We start from the raw sequence: 23,404 nt of genomic DNA, 5'->3' as shown, positions 1-23,404 counted from the left end.
AGAATCGCCCCAAAAGCTGGCAGCTGAACAAGCATTAAAAGTCTTGGCCAAGGCCACTGTATGAGGGTCCCTCCTCCCTACCTCCACATGACCCTTAGCTTGCATCGTGCCTTGTGCCATGTGCGGGAAAGATTCAAGGAATTGTTGTCATAATGGGTCTTTGTCAGGGCGATGGGGCATTTAGTCTTTATTTCTGGGCTCTCCTGGTGATTTTCACAGGAACCCAGAGGTAGCAGCATACCTTCCAGCACCATAAGGAAGTTGAATGGGAAAGGGTTTACAGCCGAAAACCCTTGTGGAGCTTCAGGAACAAACTGCTGTGCCCAAAATTCTGACTTTATGTGAATAGTTTTCCCTCCCCTCCCCTCCCCTCCCCTCCCCTCCCCTCCCCTCCCCTCCCCTCCCCTCCCCTCCCCTCCCCTCCCCTCCCCTCCCCTCCCCTCCCCTCTTCTCTTTCCTCATTTTTTCTAGATCTATTCTTCGTTTCTTTTTTTTCTATATCTTTGCCTTTTCTTCTCTCTGTCTCTCTCATTGCCTCTGTGTTTTTTTTTTTGTTTCTTGGTCTTTCCTGGTCGTCTTGTCTCTGTGCCTATTTATCTAGTTTCATCTCTCTGTCTTCCTGTGTCTCTCTTGTTGTTTATCTCTGTCTCCGTATCTGTCTGCATGTGTATGTGTGTGGTGTGTATGAGATTTTGCTTGATCCAATTGTCCAGAAAGCCAAAGCATTTCTTTCACTGTTCTCTCTCAGAATCCGACAACCTGGATTACCGACTGGGAGCTATTCACTCCCTGGTATATAAGCTACCAGAAAATAACCGAGAGATGCTGGAACTTCTTATAAGACACTTGGTCAAGTAAGTAACTTGTGTGCGTACAGGAAGAACTCCTATTAGACTACTGGCCCACATGGCCGGACTGCAGAGAAACTGCCTCTAAATTTGTTAAGTCCCAGTTGCTTAATCCTGGGCAGGCTGAATGATCTGTGAGAAATGTGGTTTTGCCTTGATGCCTGTATATATCCTCCAGAGCCATCATGTATCTGAGTTGTTTCAATTTAGGGGAGATGCCAAGGTAGAGTGGGCTAAACACAGGCTTTGCTGTCAGATAAACCTGGTTTTGAACCTCAGCTCCACTAATTTAGCTGTATAATCTTAGGCAAATCTATCTGAGCCTCTGTTTGGTCATCTGTAAAATGAGCATAGTAATGCCTACCATGCAGGCCTGTCATGTGGATTAGAACAAACACAGGTAAAATGCATGGCACATAAGAGGCTGTCAAGAAATAGGAATCAGTGCTAAGATTCTTGTCTGCTTCTTGCTCTGATGGGGTAGGCAGGAACAGACAGCATCATTCCAGAGACTAGAGCTGGTAACAGGCTCTGAGATGGGTGGGTGAAGGGGGCACTTGTGTCCCACTGTGGTGCATCCTGGACAGAGGGTACAACTTTGTAAATAAAAATGAATTTACTTGACTGTTAAAGGCTAGCTGCTGATCCTTAGGGAGCAGTATGGTACAACAGAAAACACTGTGTCCAGGAGTCAACAAACCTGGGTTCTAGTTTCAGTTCTGCCACTAGCTCACTTGGTGACCGTGGGCAGACCACTCTTAAGGCCTCTCTTTGTATATAAAATTAAGGAAATATTAAAACAAGCTTAGAAAAACTGTAGTATATTTTGAGTTTAAATTTTAATAAAACAAAGATCAGTACACTTACAGAAATGCAATGGTATGTTTTAATCTCACTTGGAGAGGATCTCAAATACCTAGTATTGAGGCCCTTAGTGAATGTGGGGCCCTCGGCTAAATGGCCCTCTTAGCCTCCCCCTGTGATAAATCTGGTCACTCTGTCTCTGGACTTCAGTTTCTCCCTTGGTATGAGCTATCTCCATGATCGGATCCAGCTCTGACATTCTAAGGTTTTGTTTTTTGTTTTCTGTAGCAAATGAGTATTACAGGCATGAATGAGCGTAGATAAATACACAGAACTAACAAGAGAATGGCTTTTATGCTTATCACTAATGTTTGCAATTTGGGATAATAGAGAACATTAAGAGGCATTTTCACTCCAAAAAGTAGTTTGTGATAATCTCAGTAGAAGTATAAAATATCAGGAGATGTCTTCCATATAAGCTGGAAGTTTCCCAGGGGGAAAGATGTTGAGTTGAAGTCCCAGCTCTATCACTAATATGTTAGGTGACCTTAAGAAAGTCCTTTGTCCTCTCTGGGCCTCAGTTTGGTCATCTATAAGATGAGGGGCTGGACCAGCTAACCTAAAAGGACTCATCCAGCTCTGACTTTCTAAGAGTGAGTGTATGTGGCAGGAGCCAAGGGCTCAAGCATATTGAGGCTGACCCTGCTAGACAGAGCACCTGCTTCCATCCACCAAAGGGGCTGGCCACCTGCCTTACTTCAAGACGCTTTGTCCTCTAAAACCCTAGAACAAAAGGGGTCAGAAACATGAACAGACAGGTCACAGAATTAGAAAGGCAAAATACCCATAAATACATGAAAAAATACTCAAGCTCACTCATAATAAGGAAAATGAAAACTAAACCTATACTGAGATACCATTTATTGGCAAAATTCCTAAAGCTTGACTATGTTCTCTGTTGATGAGATTTTAGAGAAACAGATACTCTCATATATTGTTTGGTGAGAATTCAGTTCAGTCCATAAGAAGGGGAATTTGGAAATCTCTAACAAAACTTCATATTCAGTTACCATTTGACCCAGCAGTACTGCTCTTAAGCATCTACTCTAAAAACAAACCTCCGCAAATACAAAACAACATATGTACAAGGTTTGTCATTGCAGCATAACTTATAATAGAAAAATATTGGAAAAAAACTCAAATGTCCAATAGGAGGGAACTAGTGGAATAAATAATGGTGTATCCAAAGAATGTCTTATTATGCAGTACTAAAAAAGAATGAAGAAGATCTCTATGAATTTTGATTTTGTAATTATTTCCAACATGTACTACAGATTTCAAGGATGTAAAACAAAATCAAACGCAAGGTGTAAAACAGGGTATATAAGATGCTACCTTTGTTTTTTGTAAGAAAGAAGGAGAAATAAGAATAGGTAATAACAGAATATAGATACATGTTTTCTTATCAAATGAAGCACAGTAGTAAGGGTAGATTAAAAAAAAACTGATTCAAAAGGTTAAACTTAGAGTTAACCACATGACCCAGCAATTCCACTACTGGGTGTATACCCCAGAAAAGTGAAAACACATGTCCACACAGAGACTTGTACGCAAATATTCTTAGCAACATTATTCATAATAACCAAAAGGTGAAACAAGCCAAATGTCCATCAACTGATAACTGGATAAACAAAATGTAGCATATCTCTACAATGGAATGTTATCGAGCCCTGAAAGAGGAATAATGTTCTGATACGTACTACAGCATGGATGAACCTTGAAAACATTATGCCAACTGAAAGAAGCCAGGCATAAAAGGCCACATATTTTATGATTCCACTTATATGAAATGTTCAGAATGGGCAAATATATGGAGACAGAGAACATATTAATGGTTGCCTTGGGCTGGGGGGCAATGACATGGAAGGGAATGGAGAATGATTGCTAATTGGTACAGTGTTCCTTTTGAGGGTAATGAAAATGTTCTAGAGTTAAATACTGATAATGGTTCCATAACTCTGTGATATACTAAAATTGTTCAATTGTACATGTTAAATGGGTGAATTTTATATGTAAAATATATTTTAATAAGGCTGTTATAAAAATATTCTAATGAAAATGATTACTACAGAGAGTAGGTAGTAAATAAGGTTGAGGGAATAGGGATGAGAGCTAGATTTTTCTAAGTCCATCTCCTTATATGGTTTTGACTTTAAAAAAAAAAACTTTGACTTTTAAGCAATATTAATGTTTTAAATAGCCTAAAAACTAAAATTAAAGAAAAAGAAAACATCACAAGCCCTACAATTGAACAAAAACAAGAGCAAATGAATCTATATGTTTATCAATTAATGACATAATCACAGAGAGAAAACAATTTTTTCAACTAACTTTTCAACACAGCCCTCTGACTCAACCTTAATGAGATATAGTCTAAGAACAAGAGCTGCAAAGAAGTTGTAAGCATCACTCAGTAGGTTTATTAGTAGTAGTAATATTACAATTGTAATTTTGAAACATACATGCATGTACATATACATATATATCACAAGAATAAAGCACAAAAGTAAATGTATTAATGTTATTAAAAGCCAAGATTTATGGTGTAAGAAAAAGAGATACAGATAAAAAATAATAGACATAGAAAAAGTCTATAATGTTAATGTTGAATTGAGAATGTCAATATGAACTCAAGATTTAAAAGAAAAAAACAAAACAGCAACAAAAACCTTTGTTAACTAAATGGGCTTAAAAGTGATTATGCCCAAACAGCAATGAATACACCTAGTGCCCAGATTTTTGTTTCTAAACATTATTGTCTGCACAAAGGAACCAGGGCTTTTTAGAGAAATGGCTGATTCCAGGTCTGGAACAAGGAAAGTACAAAGTGAGCCTGGAATAAATTGTACCACAAAGCAAGGAAGTGCTTAAACACTAATGGGGTTATGTCAAAAGGACACAGGAACCTGCTTTGAAAGCACTGCCACTGATGACATGTTTAACAACCTGAACATCAAAAACAATGAATACTGTATTTTATTATAACACACTGAATAAATAAAAATTTATGGAGGGAGAGTAGAGGAAGGAAAGCCCTTTATTACCAAAGAATGCCAGCTAATAAATATAGGCGGAATGGTAGAATTAATAAAAAAAAAATCACCATTTGTAATCTCAATGCCCTGTTTCAGGCATGGATCAAAACCCCAGGGTAAGAAATTGTTGAGGAACGGGATATTTACATAGTTTCAATGTATTACTCACAGATTACAATTCACCAAGGAAAAAAAAAGGTATCTTTACAGTTGACCTGTCTGGAAGACACCATCTTAATTAATTGATCATAGTGAACATCACTAATAATGGTACAGCCTCGCCTTGTGTTCCTCCTGATGCAATACAATAGGAAGTACAACTGTGAAACATTCATGTCAAAAATGTTTAACCCGAATCAAATTAAGCCTTTCCATAGAAAAACCCAGAATATTTGACATTCTATAAGACAACTGGCTTGGACTCATGGAAAAATTCTGTATCGTGGAGGGAGAAAGGTAGGACTACAATTCTAAATTAAGAGACTAAAGAAACAAGCAAAATGCAGCATATGAACCTTGATTGGATCCTGATTTGAAAAAACAGTTCTAAAAGACTTTCGGTTATTTTACGACATTTGAGAAAAGTTGAGTATGGCCTAGCTATTAGATGATATAGAATTACTGCACATTTTCCTAGGTGTGAAAACTTTATTACACTTTTGTAATCACTTTTACGCTTTTGTTAGGAGATGAATGTGAAAGTATTTAGGGCTGAGGGAACTTACTATCAAAGGGTTCAGAAAAAAAATATACAAAGAGAAAGCAAATGTGGCAAAATGATAATTTTTGAATCTAAGTATAGAGTGTGAGCATTCGTCATAGTATTTTATCAACTTTTTTGTGTGTTTGCAAACTTTCATAATCAAGTTATGGGGAAAATGTACATAAGCAGCATCAGCAGTTGCTATTATTTTTGTGAAAATATTTATAACACAACATTTGCCGAGTTAACATTTTTCAGGCATACACCTTAGTGATATCAGTCGCGTTAACCAGTTGCGCAACTGTTACCCTTAATCTGTGCCAAATTTCCCATCGCCGTAAACAGAAACTCACTGCTTCCCAAACAATGGCTCCCCCTTCTCCCCTTCCCTCCCACTCCTGGTATCCACTAATAAACATTAAAAAACAAACAAGCAAACCCGTTGCTGTTGAGTCAATTCTGACTCAAAGTGACTCTATAGGACAGAGTAGAACTGCCCCATAGCGTTTCCAAGGAGCGCCTGGTGAATTTGAACTGCTGACTTTTTTTTTTTTTTTTAATAACTTTTATTAAGCTTCAAGTGAACGTTTACAAATCCAATCAGTATGTCACATATAAGTTTACATACATCTCACTCCCTACTCCCACTTGCTCTCCCCCTCTTGAGTCAGCCCTTTCAGTCTCTCCTTTCTTGACAGTTTTGCCGGCTTCCCTCTCTCTCTATCCTCCCGTCCCCCCTCCAGACAAGAGTTGCCAACACAATCTCAAGTGTCCACCTGATATAATTAGCTCACTCTTCATCAGCGTCTCTCTCCCACCCGCTGACCAGTCCCTTTCATTTCTGATGAGTTGTCTTCGGGGATGGTTCCTGTCCTGTGTCAACTGAAGGTCTGGGGAGCATGGCCGCCGGGATTCCTCCAGTCTCAGTCAGACCATTAAGTTTGGTCTTTTTATGAGAATTTGGGGTCTGCATCCCACTGATCTCCTGCTCCCTCAGGGGTCCTCTGCTGTGCTCCCTGTCAGGGCAGTCATCGATTGTGGGCGGGCACCAACTAGTTCTTCTGGTCTCAGGATGATGTAGGTCTCTGGTTCATGTGGCCCTTTCTGTCTCTTGGGCTCTTAGTTGTCGTGTGGCCTTGGTGTTCTTCATTTTCCTTTGCTCCAGGTGGGTTGAGACCAATTGCTGCATCTTAGATGGCCGCTTGTTAGCATTTAAGACCCCAGACGCCACATTTCAAAGTGGGATGCAGAATGATTTCATAATAGAATTATTTTGCCAATTGACTTAGAAGTCCCCGCAAACCATGTTCCCCAGACCCCCGCGCTTGCTCCGCTGACCTTTGAAGCATTCATTTTATCCCGGAAACTTCTTTGCTTTTGGTCCAGTCCAATTGAGGTGACCTTCCATGTATTGAGTGTTGTCTTTCCCTTCACCTAAAGCAGTTCTTATCTACTGATTAATCAATAAAAAACCCTCTCCCACCCTCCCTCCCTCCCCCCCTCGTAACCACAAAAGTATGTGTTCTTCTCAGGTTTACTATTTCTCAAGATCTTATAATAGTGGTCTTATACAATATTTGTCCTTTTGCCTCTGACTCATTTCGCTCAGCATAATGCCTTCCAGGTTCCTCCATGTTATGAAATGTTTCAGAGATTCGTCACTGTTCTTTATCGATGCGTAGTATTCCATTGTGTGAGATGGATCGTGTTTCTTTATCCAGTCTGTGACTCTCTGTCTCTTTATTGGTGCATTTAGTCCATTTACATTCAGCGTAATTATAGATAAATAAGTTTTTAGTGCTGTCATTTTGATGCCTTTTTATGTGTGTTGTTGACAATTTCATTTTTCCACATACTTTTTTGTGCTGAGGCGTTTTTCTTAGTAAATTGTGAGATCCTCATTTTCATAGTGCTTGACTTTATGTTAGTTGAGTCGTTACGTTTTTCTTGGTTTTTATCTTGAGTTATAGAGTTGTTATACCTTTTTGTGGTTACCTTAATATTTACCCCTATTTTTCTAAGTAAAAACCTAACTTGTATTGTTCTATATCGCCTTGTATCACTCTCCATATGGCAGTTCAATGTCTCCTGTATTTAGTCCCTCTTTTTGATTATTGTGATCTTTTACCTATTGACGTCCATGATTCCCTGTTATGTGTATTTTTTTTTTAATTAATCGTAATTTGTTTGTTTTTGTGATTTCCCTATTTGGGTTGATATCAGGACGTTCTGTTTTGTGACCTTGTGTTGTGCTGATATCTGATATTATTGGTTCTCTGACCAAACATTATCCTTTAGTATTTCTTGTAGCTTTGGTTTGGTTTTTGCAAATTCTCTAAACTTGTGTTTGTCTGTAAATATCTTAATTTCGCCTTCATATTTCAGAGAGAGTTTTGCTGGATATGTGATCCTTGGCTGGCAGTTTTTCTCCTTCAGTGTTCTGTATATGTCGTCCCATTCCCTTCTTGCCTGCATGGTTTCTGCTGAGTAGTCAGAACATATTCTTACTGATTCTCCCTTGAAGGAAACCTTTCTTTTCTCCCTGGATGCTTTTAAAATTTTCTGTTTATCTTTGGTTTTGGTGAGTTTGATGATAATATGTCTTGGTGTTTTTCTTTTTGGATCAATCTTAAATGGGGTTCGATGAGCATCTTGGATAGATATCCTTTCGTCTTTCATGATGTCAGGGAAGTTTTCTGTCAGGAATTCTGCAACTATTTTCTCTGTGTTTTCTGTCCCCCCTCCCTGTTCTGGGACTCCAATCACCCGCAGGTTATCCTTCTTGATAGAGTCCCACATAATTCTTAGGGCTTCTTCATTTTTTTTAATTCTTTTATCTGATTTTTTTTCAGCTATGTTGGTGTCGATTCCCTGGTCCTCCAGATGTCCCAGTCTGCATTCTAATTGCTCGAGTCTGCTCCTCTGACTTCCTAGTGCATTGTCTAATTCTGTAATTTTATTGTTAATCTTTTGGATTTCTACATGTTGTCTCTCTATGGATTCTTGCAACTTATTAATTTTTCCAGTGTGTTCTTGAATAATCTTTTTGAGTTCTTCAACAGTTTTATCAGTGTGTTCCTTGGCTTTTTCTGCAGTTATCCTAATTTGACTTGTGATATCATTAAGCATTCTGTAAATTAGTTTTTTATATTCTGTATCTGATAATTCCAAGATTGTATCTTCATTTGGGAAAGATTTTGATTCTTTTGTTTGGGGGGTGGAGAAGCTGTCATGGTCTGCTTCTTTAAGTGGTTTGATATGGATTGATGTCTCCGAGCCATCACTGGGAAACTAGTTTTTCCAGAAAATCCGCTGCGTCCAGTCCAAATCCCTGTGGGACGGTTCCCCGGCTCGGACGCTGCTCTTTCTGCTCCAAGACCAGTCATTGCCTCCCGGGGACTTCTTCTACCGGCTGCGTCCCACGCCGCCCGTGGAACTGGCTGGTCCCCCTCCCGGGGTTAGTTCAGGGGGGTGGAGCCGCTCTCTGTGCTTGTGCCGTACCTGACTGGTACGCTGGCTCCAGGCTCTGGAAACAATCGCTGCTTCCCTGTATTAGTTCGTTCTCCGTCTCTAAATCTGTGTTTGTTGTTCAGGGTTCGTAGATTGTTATGTATGTGATCGATTCACTTGTTTTTCCGTGTCTTTGTTGTAACGAACTGCTGACTTTTTGATTAGCAGCTGAACTCTTAACCAATGCACCACCAAGGCTCTGATAAACATTGGTCTCTGTATATTTGCCTTATTTTATATAAGTGAGATCATACAGTCTTTATCCTTTTGTGATTGACTTATTTCACTCAGCATAATGTCTTCAAGGTTCATCCACGTAGCATGCATGTATCAGGACTTCATTTCTCTTTCTGGTTGAATAGTATTCTATTGTATGCGTGTACCACATTTTGTTTATCCATTCATGTGTTGATGGGTATTTAGGTTGTTTCCACCTTTTGTTTATTGTGAATAGTGCCACAATGAACATTGATATACATATGTCTGTTTGTGTTGATGCTTTCAAGTCCCTTGGGTATATACCTAGGCGTGTGATTGCTGGATCATAGGATAGTTCTATTATTAGTTTTTTATGGAACCTCCGCATTGTTTTCCACAATAGTTGTACCACTCTGCATTCCCACCAGAAATGAATAAGGGTTCTAATTTCCCTACATCCTCGTCATCATTTATTTTCCATTTTTTGTTTTGTTTTGTTTGTTTTATCTTAGCCACTCTGTCAGGACTGAAGTGGTATCTGATTGAGGTTTTGATTTGCATCTCTCTGATGGCTAATGATGTTGAGCATCTTTTTTCATTTGAAAATCCTCTTTGGTGAAATGTCTGTTCAGGTCCTCTGCTCATTTTTCCATTGGGTTGTTGGTCTTTTTCTTGTTAAGTTGTAGGAGTGCATTATAAATTATGGCTATTGGACCTTTGTCTGTTATGTAGTTCTCCAAAACTTTCTCCCAGTCTGTACATTGTCTCTTCACTTTGTTGGTAGAGTGCTTTGATACACAGAAATCTTTAATTTTGATGAAATCCCATTTTATCTACTTTGCCTTTTGTTGTCTGTGCCTTTGGTGTCATGTCTAAGACTCCATTGTTGAGGACTAGATCTGGAAGCAGTACCTTGATATTTTCTTCTAAGAGTTTTATGGTTTTAGGTCATACATTTAGGCCTTTAATCCATTTTGAGTTAGTTTTTATATGTGGTGTGAGGTATGGGTCTATCTCCATTCTTTTGCATGTGGAGATCCAGTCATTCCAGCACCATTTATTAAAGAGGCTGTTTCACCACCCTCCCTACCCGCCATTTGATGGATTTAGCACCCTTGTCAAAGATTAGTTGACCATAGACATGCACACCTAACTGGGCTTTCAATTCTATTCTCTTGGTCTGCATGTCAATCATATACCAGTATCAGGCTCTTTTAATCACTGTAGCTTTATACTATGTTTTGAGATCAGGACATTTGAGTCCTCCTACTCTGTTTGTCTTTTTCAAGGTTGCTTTGGCTATTTTAGGCCCTTTGCAGTTCCATATACATTTGATGATTGACTTTTCCACTTCTGCAAGGAAGGCTATTGGAATTTTGAGGGGGATTGTGTTGAATTTATAGATTTAGGTAGTTTTGACATCCTGACAGTATTGAATCTTCCAATCCACGAGCATAGAATGTCCTTCCATTTATTTAGTTCATCTTTAGTTTCTTTTAGTAATGTTTTATAATTTTCTGTATACAGATCTTTCACTTCATTGGTTAAATTTGTTCTTAGGTATTTTATTATTTTAGGTGCTATTGTAAATGGGATTGTTTTCTTAATTTATTTTTCAGCTTGTCCTTTTCTGATGTATAAAAACCTGACTGATTTTTGTGTGTTGACCTTGTAGCCTGCCACTTTGCTGAATTCATTTATTAGCTCTAGTAACTTTCTCGTGGATTCTTTGGGGTCTTCCATACACAGGATCATGTCATCTGTGAAGAGGGATAGTTTTACTTCTTCCTTCCCAATTTAAAAAATTTAGATGCCTTTTATTTATTTTTCTTGTCTAATTTCCCTGTCGAGAGCTTCCAGGACAATATTGAATAGCAGTGGTGAGAGTGGGCTTCAGTCCTTCTGCATTGAGTATGATGTTAGCTGTAGGCTTTTCTTGAATGCCTGTTATTATACTGAGGAGTTTCCTTTCTACTCCTACCTTACCCAGTGCCGTCGAGTCAATTCCGACTCTACTCCTACCTTGTTAAGTGCTTTTGTCATGAAACCAAAACCTGTTGCCGTTGAGTTGATTCCGACTCATGGCGACCCTGTAGGACAGAGTAGAACTGCCCCATAGAGTTTCCAAGGAGCACCTGGTGGATTCAAACTGCTGACCTCTTGGTTAGCAGCCCTAGCACTTAACCACTACGCCACCAGGGTTTCCTTTATCATGAAAGGGTGTTGGCTTTTGTAAAAAGCCTTCTCTGCATCGACTGAGATGATCATGTGGTTCTTTTCTTTTATTCTATTAATGTGTTATATTCCACTGATTAATTTTTCAATGTTGACTCATCCTTGCCTTCTTGGAATAAGTCCCACTTGGTCATGATATATAATCCTTTTAATATGCTTCTGTATTCAGTTTGCAAATACTTTGTTGAGGATTTTTGCATCATTTTATGAGGAATATTGGTCTGTAGTTTTCTTTTTTGTGGTATATTTGTCTGTTTTTTGATCAGAGTGATGCTAGCCTCATAGAATGATTTAGGGAAAATTCCCTCCTCGTCTATTTTTTGGAAAAATTTTAAGTATTGGAGTCGCTTCTGTAAATGTGTGGTAGAATTCCCTGTTTAGCCATCCAGTCCTGAGCTTTTCTTTGTTTGGGGGAGAGGGGGTTTGATTACTTCTTTGATTGCTTTACTGTTATGGGTCTGTCGAGGTTTTCTTTTTCTTCCTGTTTTAGTGTAGGAAGTTTGTGTGTTTCTAAGAATTTGTCCTTTTCATCTAAGTTATCAAATTTAATGCATGTATTTGTTCTTACTATTCTCTAATGATCATTTATTTTATTTTATTAGTCTCTGTTGTCATGTCCCCATTTTCACTTTTAATTTTTGATATCTGTATCTTCCCCCTTTTTTTCTTAGTTAGTGTAGCTAAACACTTGTCAGTTTTATTAAAACCAACTTCTGTTTTCATTGATTTTTTTCTCTAGTTTTCTTATTCTCTATTTCATTTATCTCAAGAGCAAGACTTTCTTAGTTTCATTGAATGGCACACTTGAAAGGTCCTTTTAAACCAAAAAAAAAAAAAAAAAAACCACTGTCATCAAGTCAATCTGGACTCATAGTGACCCTATAAAACAGAGTAGAACTGCTCCATAGGGTTTCTGAGGAGCACCTGGTGGATTTGAACTGCCAACCTTTTGGTTAGCAGCCGAACTCTTGACCATTACTCCATCAGGGTTTCTGGAAGGCCCTTTTAGATGACCTGATAGCCCTCTCAGTTCACAGATGAGAGATAGAAAACATAGGCCCAAAGTCGCACAGCCCATTAGTGATGAAACCAGGAAGGTTCCCTCCTTATTTAGGAGCCAGAGTGTTCTTAGAATCATTGGACCCTAAAGCTGGATGAGACCTTAAATTTCATGTAGATAGCCTCCCATCATTCTTCAGGTGACCCTCTATCCAGAGGTCTCCAACTAGATACCTGTGGGTCAGATCCAGACCACAAATATGTTTCTTTTGTACTGTGCTATTTAAAGAAAAAATGATTTAGCTCCAGCATTTTAAAAATCCAAATAGTTTATGTAAAAATATGGATTTTAGGAAATGAGAAGATCTGTTCACACTGGGCTTGCATGCCCAAATGGCTATAATCAGCTGGAGCTAAGTAGTGTTTGTTGCCTTTGGATGGGGTACAACCTTCAGATTTGCCACAGCCCCACCATTTCCAAGGTTTTTACAAATATTATATTAGGGTTCAATTAGAGATGATTTAGGAATTTCCCTTTTATAAAAAAAGTAGAAGTAACTCTCTTAATGGTATATCTCTAGGGATGTGGTGGTAACTGGTGGTATGGATAACATATGCTTGTCTAAATGTGGCAGCCACTTCTTATCACATCCACTTCCCTCATTTTAGTTACCTGACTTGCCCATGTAAAAAAAAAAAAACCAAACCCAGTGCCAGCGAGTCGATTCCGACTCATAGCGACCCTATAGGACAGAGTAGAACTGCCCCATAGGGTTTCCAAGGAGCGCCTGGCAGACTCAAACTGCCAACCCTTTGGTTAGCAGCCATAGCACTTAACTACTACACAACCAGGGTTTCCAGACTTGCCCCTGTAGGCATTTTAATTTGTAATCTCTGATCTAAAGCATCCAATCAGAATTCTTCTCTCCTGGACTGGAGGCTTCTTACAAGCTCCCTCATGCAGGAGGCTGTTTTCTTATATGTGCTTCTTCCTTGTCACTAGCATTTTAGCCCTTCTGGATCATTTGGTCACAGCAGGAAGCTGGTTTTCCATTTTAACATCTGAAAGAATTCTGACAGTAAAGAATAAAGTTAATTGCAGAGTATTTAAACTGTTGAAAAGGACCCATCACCAGCCCATCCAGATCAAAGGCCCACGAATGGTTGGTGTTCATTACCACCTGAATGGCACCCAGCCTTTGGAAAATTAGTGTTTTGGGTGGGCAGCTAGGCTGTCCCATCTCCTCACCTCCCTATCTCCACAGCCTAACTGTCCAAAGGGCTGCACACCTTTCATGTAGCCACCTCCAGTACTGTTTGAAATAGCACTAGCCAAGCTCAGTGGTGCCATGGGATCTGACCTCCACTAACTTCACAAGGGGGAAGGAAAATCAAGATCAACAACCCAAGGCTGAATTCCTGCGAGGCAGAGGTCAGACATGCCTCATCTCTCCACCGTCTTTACCAATTCTGACACCAACCCTCCCTCCCACAGCACACTCTGCTTCTGTGCTGGGTTAAATAATTCATTGCAGTGGCCACACAGAACTCACAGACAGTAGTCACGATTATGGGGTTTATTAAGGAAGTAACAATTCAGGCCCAGAAACACTCAGTATACAGTTCTTCCATTAAGACAGCTTCTCCCCAGCCATGCCACAGGCACACCTCTCTCTGGCCCCTTGCTCCATGGGCCAGGAAACCTCTTTCTCTCTCTCTGGTCTCTTGGTTCCAGGAGCTTCTCGGCACAGGGATCTTGGGTCCAAAGGACATGCTCCACTTTTGGCTGTCCTTCCTTGGTGGTGGTGGGATCCTCTCTTTCCCACCACCTCTCGGATGGCTTATTCCAAGCCCAGTGGGATGACAAAACTGACCAATCCCCTTGGTGGGCCACAATTACCCTATTTGCACAATCCCACCCAAGGGTTACAGTGAGCAAGTCCACACAAAAGTGATCCATTGCACCGCTGGCCACCCCCTGGCTTTTCTAGCCATGGTTCTTTTCATGCTTGGAGGATAACTGTCCCCTCCCAATCATTTTATCAGTGCAAAACAGTCATTAACAATTAGTCCTTCAATAGGGCAAAAGAGTCCTAAGGATGAGGTTACTCAGGTACCAGCCATTCAGGTTTGTTGCAGGTGTCCATCTAATATGGTCAGGTTCTCCAATGGTTCATCTTATCTTCACTCTTTCTGGTGTCTGATAAAATATCACTGAGAGGAGATTATTCCCTTGCTCTGGGCCTCATGAGGTATCAGCATAATGTTAGATTTCCCCTGCTGCATAACCTATTTATTCATTCCTTTACTTTCAGCTGTTATTTATCCTTCTTTCCATTTGTCATTTATTTTTACCCAAACTTTTCCCCCTTGGGAAAGGCCATCAGGTTCAGCTGCTGTGCTAGTCCAGATTGCTGGTAGCAAGACCAGTCTAGCAAGTACTTCCCCCTCAGTCCGCTCCCATTCATGTTGAGTAGGGTTAGATAGGTACAACACTAGTGGGCTATCTCGCCCACTAGGCAATACAAGATATTCCCTGTCAACCACAATTTTGCCTATTGAGGGGAAGGTACAATCCATCCTATCAGGCCATTGAGAATTCTGGCATACATGTTCAGGGATATAGTTACAATCTCTTGCTTAGGGATCACCGCTGCTTCTAGCACCTGCAGCTGCATCCCTCGTCCTGGGACCACAGCATCTAGCAGGAACAAAGCAATTTTAGGTGATGTAGGAAAGAACTGTGCAGTGGCACCAGCATCCCCCGCCACCCCCTCTTCCCTGCGTCCCCCAGAGAAGCATAGGAATCTGTCCTGTGGTGATCCTCTCTTTATCCCCCTCATGTTGAGTGTGAGCACACACTCATGAAGGTGTGCGAGCCAGCCCTTCATGCCTTTATCTACCCCCGTTTTAGATAACAAATGTTTCAATTACCCATTCCAATTCTCTTTCAAATCATTACTCTGAGGGTGGTATGCAACATGGTATGTCCATTTAATATGATGTTTCTTGGACCATTGCTGCACTCTGTGATTGTAAAGTGTGTTCCTTGGTCTGATGAATTATTACTCAGTGACCCAAACTGGTACAGTATTTTTTGTTTCAGCACCTTGGTGGTGTTTTTGGCATTTGCATCTGTCATGGGATATGTAAAGCCCAGTCCAAAGTAAGTCTCTAACCCTGTGAGGACCCATTTGTAGCCTCTTGTTGCCACCAGCATCATTGGTCCAATATAATCAACTTACCAGCTATGTTTAGGGCCTTCCCCCTGGAGAATCTGCCCCATAGCCATCTGCAATCTCTTTCTTGCTGGCAGACAGAGCAGTTCTTATTGGCATTTAGTGCCTCAGAGGGTGCAAGATGGATGTGCCTAGATTCTGTCCATCTCTGCACTGCTGCAGCACCCCCATATCCACTCATTTCATGAACCCAATAGGCCACTTCAAGTGAGCGTACCAACAGGTCCACTTGCTGATTCCAATTGCCTTCCGATCCAGGAAGGGCATCAACATGTCCTATTCTAATGCACACTCTAAATTCCCAGAGTGCTTTCCATAGGTCCATGCCCCACACAAGTGTCCCCTTAATAGTCCAATTTCCCATCACCCATTTGCTCGAGCATATAGCCAGGCCATTGGCCACTGCCCAGGAATCAGTAAAAATCCAAACATATGGGCTCTCACCATTGTGCAATTCTTCCATCACACCTAGGAAGACAGCATGCAGTTCTGCCTGTAGAGCTTATCTGTTCTTACCTTCTTCAATCAAAGTCTTTCCATCTGCTGGTCTTATGGCAATAGCTTTCCACATCCCCTGTTGTCCATGTACCCTGGAACTGCCATCTGGGAATGAAGCAGCCTTTTTCAGATCAGCAGAAAGTTGTCCATAGGGCACTGTCTATGTATCAATGGGCTCTGGCAGCTTCTTGTGTGGTTCCAGGGTAGGACGTATGGGAAAAGAGGCTACCTGCTTGTGGATACCATGGGTGCCTCCCCACATTCCCCAAGTAGCTTGTTCTTATATGAACCATTTCCATTTCACTATGAAACTATTTTGGGCATCGCCTTCCTTATTAGAGTGTTTCTCTGACATTACCTAAGGCATTATGGGCATTTCAGGTCTCATGATGATTTTATGTCCATCTGTCATTGAGGCAGTCTCAATCAATGCCCAATAGCAGGCGAGCAATTGCCTTTCAAATGGCATGTATCATGCTGCAGCATCTGGAAACTTTCTAGTCCAGAATTGTAGTGGTCATCGTAGGGAGGCATTTTCAAGTTTTTGCCATAAGCTCCAGTATTCATGAGCACGTGTGGAATACACCTCCAAAATCATGTCTGAATGTGTATCATAAGAGCCTAAAGGCAGGGAGAGTGAGACTGCTTTCTGTCATTCAGACATAGCTTGCTATTGCTGTGGCCCCCTCTCAAATGCAGTTTTCTTCTGAGTGGTTTTATAGATTGGGGCCAGCTGTATTCCCAGATGTGGAGTGGAATATGTGTTCTCCGGTATCCAAATAAACCAACCAAATGTTGGGCCTCCTGCTTAGTCTTGGGGGTGGGTAGCAAACAACAACTTATTCTTAGTTGCCTCTGGAATGTCACGGGTGGCTCCTGCCCAAGTTATTCCCAAAAATTTCACCATTTGGGCAGGACCTTGGAGTTTTGTTGGATTTATTAACCAGCTTCTATTGGTCATATGGGCCATGACTGTATTCAAATCAGCCCTAGCTTCTTCATCAGTGTTTGATATTAACATATTATCATCAATGCAATGTATCATTACACTTGGGATGTGCACCAAGTCTCTTCTAACCAAACTATGACAGTAAGCTGGTGAATTCAGGTAACCCTGTAGCAATGTAGTAAAAGTAAGTTGAGATCCCACATGAAAGCAAACTCTTTCCTGAGATTGAGATGGAGAAAAAGGCATTTACAAATCAATCACTGAGTACCAGTCTCTTTAACCTGTAGTATTTTCTGCACCATTGATACCATGTCTGGAACAGCTGAAGCTGTAGGTGGCACTACTTTATTTAGGCCTCAGTAGTCTACTGTCAACTTCAATGGGCCATCTGCCTTTTTCATGGGTCATACAGGGCTGTTATACAGAGAATTTGTTGGCACCAACACTCCAACCTTTAGCATGTCTTTAATCAAAGCAGTAGTCTTCTTTTGTCCAACAGGTATCCTATACTGTTTCAAATTAACAACCTGAGTGGGTTCAGGCAATTCTAATGGTTCCCATTTAGCTTGTCCAATCAATACAGGCCTAAGGGCAGACTTACATGCCTTCAGTTTTACAATGTCAAGTAAAGGGAATTTTCTCCATTTAGACATACTACCCATACCAATAATACATTCAGGTAAGGGAGATGCAACTACTTCCTTCAAGATCTTTATCTTCCAATTCTCATCCAAACTTTCACCTTAGTCCCATCAACTGTTGCTTCCTCATATCCCCCCAGTCTAACCTTAGGCCCCTTCAAGGTTTTATTGACAAGCTTTGGGATTACAGTACCTTGGGCTCCTGTGTCCAGGAGCCTCAAGAATATCTCTTATACATCCCCAGGCCATTTCACCCACACATGTGCATATGGCCTCAGGTCTCCTCCTGAGGGCTGGACCGGAAGACCCTGGCCCCCTCTTCAGCCCTTATCTTGATCAACTAACTGAGCCTCTGCTTCAAATGGTCTCAGGTGGGAATTCCCATCATTAAATACCTCCTGACTGAGGTGAATAGAATGGACTTGTTTAGGCCTCTTTAACCTTGGGGGACCAGCAGGAGTTTCCGTTGGTCCACCCAACCTCCTGTAGTGCTGCATTAGAACCTTTGTCTCAACTCCACCAATGTCTGCTATATCCATCCCATATTTTAGTAACCATCTAAAAATCTCCATCCTGCTGGAGTAAGTTCTTTCCCCATTGCCTCTTCCCATTCTCCTCTGAATTACCCTTATGTTTCTTGCATATGTAAGACCCATGTGGGGAAGCTGTGCCAACAGATCTGACAAGGCGTCTTGGATTGTTGCTTTGTTTAGCAGCAGCAAGATTACATGGGCTGCCCTTGATTACCATATCTGCCATGACCTGTGTAAGGGGCATACTCATTGGATGAGTATCCTGATCATCATAAGCAGCACATCAGCTGCTTCCTCTGGACTGTTCTATTGGACATTTAGAGGGGAAGAGAGGCTGTTTCCCTTCTCAGAGTAAGCAAAACTCACTGCAAATTTTATCCAGTCCACCAGGCTGGCTATCCCCTCAGGGTTACCCTGCTGTGTAACTGGACCTTGTATCATCATTCGCGACTGTTTCAAAGTGAGTTGTGGGTCTTGCATCAGCCCAAACATACTCTTCCATTCTCCAGCATTCAAAACTAAAGATGCTGCTCCTAAATTAGTCGCTCTCACAATCCATTTTAGTACTGGTTCCTCAGGAAGCTGACAATGCCGATCTACAAATTGAAGCAACTCCTTTACACTATACCCCCTGGTTTCTGTAGCTTTTGGTTTCGCCCGTTTCCCTCCTTACACTACCTTCTTGGTGACAATGGTCCTAGGGGAACTTCCTGTTGTTCTGACACGATTTTTTCTTTCCGGGTCAGCCCTGAGACTAGCGGTAGTAGCTCTGACCAGACCGAATCCGAGCTTGGTTCAGTGCTAAAATCAGCCCCTACGTTCTTTTTCCCTGCCACTGCAGCTATTACTGGTAACAGAAACCAAGGAATTGTATGTCTGGCCCTTTCCTTATCACTCTCTATTTCCGTATGCATCCAACTAGCCAATTCCTCAGGAGTTAAATCCCTCACTCCTAAATCCCAGGAATAGTTTTTGCCTTGGAGTAACTGATTGTAAAAAAATGGCTGTTTCAATCCATGGGTGTTTTTTTATCCAATCCAGAAACCAAAGTTTTTTTATTATCTCATTTATTCCCTTTTTTTCAAAACGGCATATTCCAGTGAGCCTGGGCCCTTGCAGTGAAACTCATTATTCTTACACCAACTAAATGAGTAATTCTTTTTATAAGGATCAGCACAAATCTGGTTCCTATGAGGCAGAGATTAAAGATATCCCAGATGTCCAACTTTTCCAAACTGCTGTACCACTCTATCACCTCTAACATCAACTACCTCTCCTCTCCTCAGCACTCTCCCTCCTGTCTTTGAGTTCCGTAATTCACTGTAACATCTCACAGAGCCCACGAACCGTATCAGGGAAATAACTCACATGGTTGTGGAGGCTGGCAAGTCCCAAATCCATGGGTCAGGCATAGGCTTCTCCTGACCCATGTGGCTGCAGATGCTGACGAACCCAAATCGGCAGTTTAGACCACAGGCTGCTGGTTCACGAGGCTGTGGAAGCTGGTGAACCAGGTCAGATGATAGGCCACCAGCCCACGGGGCTGTGGAGTCCGGTGAATCCCAGAATCAGCAGGTCAGACGGCAGGCCTCTGGCTGAAGTCCCAAGAGCTGGAGGTTAGACAATCACAAACCGGAAGCAGGATCTAGATGCAGAGAGAGAGAGTCCTGCTAGCTTTATATGCAGGCTACACCCCAGGGAAGGGCGTAACTTGAGTAAGAGCAGGACTTGAGTTACACCCTCCTGCAAGGCTGTGACCCAAGACACACCCCACACTAATTCTGCCTCATCAACATGTAGAGGTCAGTATCCACAACACATAAAACAGAGGACAACCACACAATACTGGAAATCATGGCCTAACCAAGTTGACACATAACACCAACCCTCACAGATTCCTTATACCTTATTTGCATAGCTCCACCCAATCACTGTATGTGAGTCACAAAGACCATGACTACAAGGGCCACATTAAGTAATTCATTGCACAGAAATCACTAACATTTACTACTGTACAGCTAGCAAGTGGAAGTGTTTGGATTAGGACCTAGGCAAGTTTCATAGTCCAAGTTGTGTACTAGAAATAGGATTCAAGTCACAGAGGGCCTTAATTGCTACATTGAAGAGAATTGGCTCTGTCCTGTAAGTGATGGGAAACCACAGAAGGGAATTTAAGCAGGGAGAGTGACCAGGAATCAGGACATCTGGGATTGCAGTCTCTACTCTTTAGCTGACTGATGGTGTGATTTCAGGCAAATAAATCCCTTTCCCTCTCTGGGCCTATGTTTTTTCACTGTAAAATGAAGGAGACAGTAAACAGCAGATTTTAAGAATTCCTTTCACCTCTTTTAGTTCTTTGCTTTTATAACTGGGGTCAAGGAATGGGCCAGATTCCTGACTTGTGAGGCTGGTAGGCACTCTCTTCATATGCTTTGGTTTTCTTTACACATGCTTTATACATTCTGTTTCTCTTGCCTGGAATTCCCTCTTGCTTCTCTCCTGCTTTTCCAAGCACTTTCTGACTACAGCCCCCCTCCCTTCCCTGAATTCCTATAGTGTTCCTAGCTGGTCTCACTATGGCCCCTAATTATATACCATCTTGTATTCATTGCTAATAGTTTCCTTTGTTTTACTTTTTCTATACTTTGGGCCTCTCCTCTGCTTCCACTTTTTAGTTTCTCTTCTTCCCTATCTGGGACCCTGGTAGCGCAGTGGTTAAGTGTTTGGCTGCTAACCAAAAGGTCGGCAGTTCAAATCTACCAGGCACTCCTTGGAAACCCTATGGGGCAGTTTTAGTTTGTCCTGTAGGGTCACTATGAGTTGGAATCGACTCGATGGCAATGGGTTTGATTTGATTTTTATCCTCCCTCTAGGACCTAATAGTGTTGGCAACAAGGGGGTATTGGAGAAAATCTTTTTAATCATTTTGTTTCTTTTCTGGCAGTGTGTGTGAGCATAGCCAAGAGAATCTTATGACCCCCTCCAACATGGGGGTGATCTTTGGGCCCACCCTGATGAGAGCTCAGGAGGACACCGTGGCCGCCATGATGAACATCAAATTCCAGAACATCGTGGTGGAAATCCTAATTGAACACTTTGATAAGGTAAGTATTTTCCGTCCTCACTACCACTCCTCTAGCCATGGCACTTTCCCCCAGTTACCTTTTAGGGCCGTGTCTCCCCAGCTGGTTCAAGCTGATAATAGAAGGAAATCCCATTATGATACAATGACATTTAATGGAAACTCTGACCTTGTAAAATTCATTCATTCAGCAAATATTGCTTGAGCATGTAACTATTTTATTATCAGGCATCATGCTAGATAGTTGGGATATAGAAGAAGAAAAAGTCATTGTCCATGCCTTTAAGGAGTCAATGCAATATGGAGATAAACATGTAAACAAAGTAAAATGATAACTCTAAAAGCAGTTATATATGTAAAACCATGAAGAAAGCAATACTTATACTTATTTAAACCATATCTTGTTCCAAAAGAATTTAGAATGGCTGGCTATGGGATATAAAATAAAAGGTACCATAAGCTACAAGTAGGCCAGATGAAAAAGGAAAAACAAGGGTAGAAACATAAAATGAATCCAAGAATGAGGTTGGGACAAGAAATATTTATTGATAAGTCCATACAGTAGCTATAGATGGCCCTACATTTGGCTCTAAGCATTCTACCAGCCAGTGACATCCTAGCAAAGCATAATTCAGTAAAAACTTTTTTGCAGGAGGTACCTGGTAATACAGCCCAGGTGGTATCCCAGCTCAAATCCCAGCTCTGCCACTTATTATCTGTATTAGATAAGATATAGGTTAGTCTGCTGAGACCCCAAAATACAGTGCTGTAACACAAGAGAAGTTTACTTCTCAGTCAAAGAATAGTCAAGGGAGGTTGTCCAGGGATGGTAGAGTGACTAGATGGTGGCATGGACTATATCTTTTCTTTCTTGTTGCTCTGCCATCCCTTCCATGCTGCCTTCATCCCCATAGTATACCATATTCTTATGCAAATAAAGCGTGCCTTCTATGTTTGTTTGCTGGCCTCGCCCTCCCCCCATGAGGTATTTTTGTAAGCACTCTATGGTAGTTTTTTTTACTGCAACACTTGGAAGAGGGTTGGCATGGTGGCACTTGTAAGGGTGCCTCATGGGAGGAGGTGGCAAACAAATGCAGAAGGTGCACATTATTTACATAAAAATACAGTGATATCTATTAAAAAAGGTGAAAGAAAGGAAGAGGAGGGTGCACTCATATCCTTAAGGGCTTGACCTGTAAGTCAAACATGCCACTTTTATTCACATGCCCTTTGTCAGAATTTAATCTGATGGTCATATCTAGCTATAAGAGAGGCAGAGAAGTATATTGTTTATTTGAAGCAGCCATGTGCCCAGCTAAGACTTTAGTTCTTTTACTAAAAGGAAGAAACTGGCATTCTCTGCCATGTTATCTGTGTTACCTTGAAAAACTTACTTAGCCTCTCTGATTTATCATTTTTCTCAGCTGAAATGTGAAGATGATAATAAATAACTACTATGTGACCGTTGTTGAGCTAGTAGTTGGCAGAGCTGGAATTTGAACCAAGCATCCTGGCTCAGAGTCCAAATAATTAATCACTCTGCAGTGCTGCCTCACCAATCATGTTGAAATAGTAATATTATTGGGTATGTACAGGACACTTTGAGGTTATCAAGGAGGAGCACTTAAGGAGAAGTAAGATCTATGTCATGTACTGAAGGTGGAAAAGAAGGAAATAGAAAGGACATTTCAGGAAGATGGCCCGGTGTGAACAAAGGCCTGGAGCCTCAAAATCCTAAGCCATTTGGTATTGTTGGAACATGTAGTGGAAATAGGGATGTCAGGAGATGAGATTAGAGGCAAACAGGAGCCAGGTTCTAAAGAGACTTACTGCCTGGTTGAGGAGTTTGGAATTGTTCCTGCAGGTGGTAGGAAAGCATTGCTTAGAGTAGTACAATGATCAGACTTACATTCGAGAAATATTATCTCAGCTGCAGTGTGGAGGATTCATTGCAGAGAGACTAGTGCCATATTCTGGTCAAGAGATAATTGTACTCTGAGTCAGGGCAGTGGGAAGAGAGCCAGGGAGGCAAAAACAGCAGGACTTGGTGATTGGAAGTGGAGGATATGG

General features: G+C 41.2%; 1 protein-coding gene across 2 annotated transcripts in view; it reads left to right on the top strand.

Annotated features, from left to right (window-relative positions):
- Nucleotides 1–23,404, top strand: part of OPHN1 (oligophrenin 1) — a 558,532-nt gene that overhangs the window by 437,814 nt on the left and 97,314 nt on the right. For both annotated transcript variants that reach the window (XM_064278400.1, XM_064278398.1), the window contains exons 18-19: nucleotides 749–854; nucleotides 21,197–21,356. In XM_064278400.1, coding sequence (XP_064134470.1) covers nucleotides 749–854; nucleotides 21,197–21,356 — 266 coding nt within the window. The remainder of the gene's footprint in view (nucleotides 1–748; nucleotides 855–21,196; nucleotides 21,357–23,404) is intronic.

The sequence above is a fragment of the Loxodonta africana genome, chromosome X, assembly GCF_030014295.1.
Source record: "Loxodonta africana isolate mLoxAfr1 chromosome X, mLoxAfr1.hap2, whole genome shotgun sequence".
NCBI lineage: Eukaryota > Metazoa > Chordata > Mammalia > Proboscidea > Elephantidae > Loxodonta > Loxodonta africana.
Note: the sequence above shows the minus strand (reverse complement) of the source record. Positions and strands in the feature narration are given on the sequence as shown.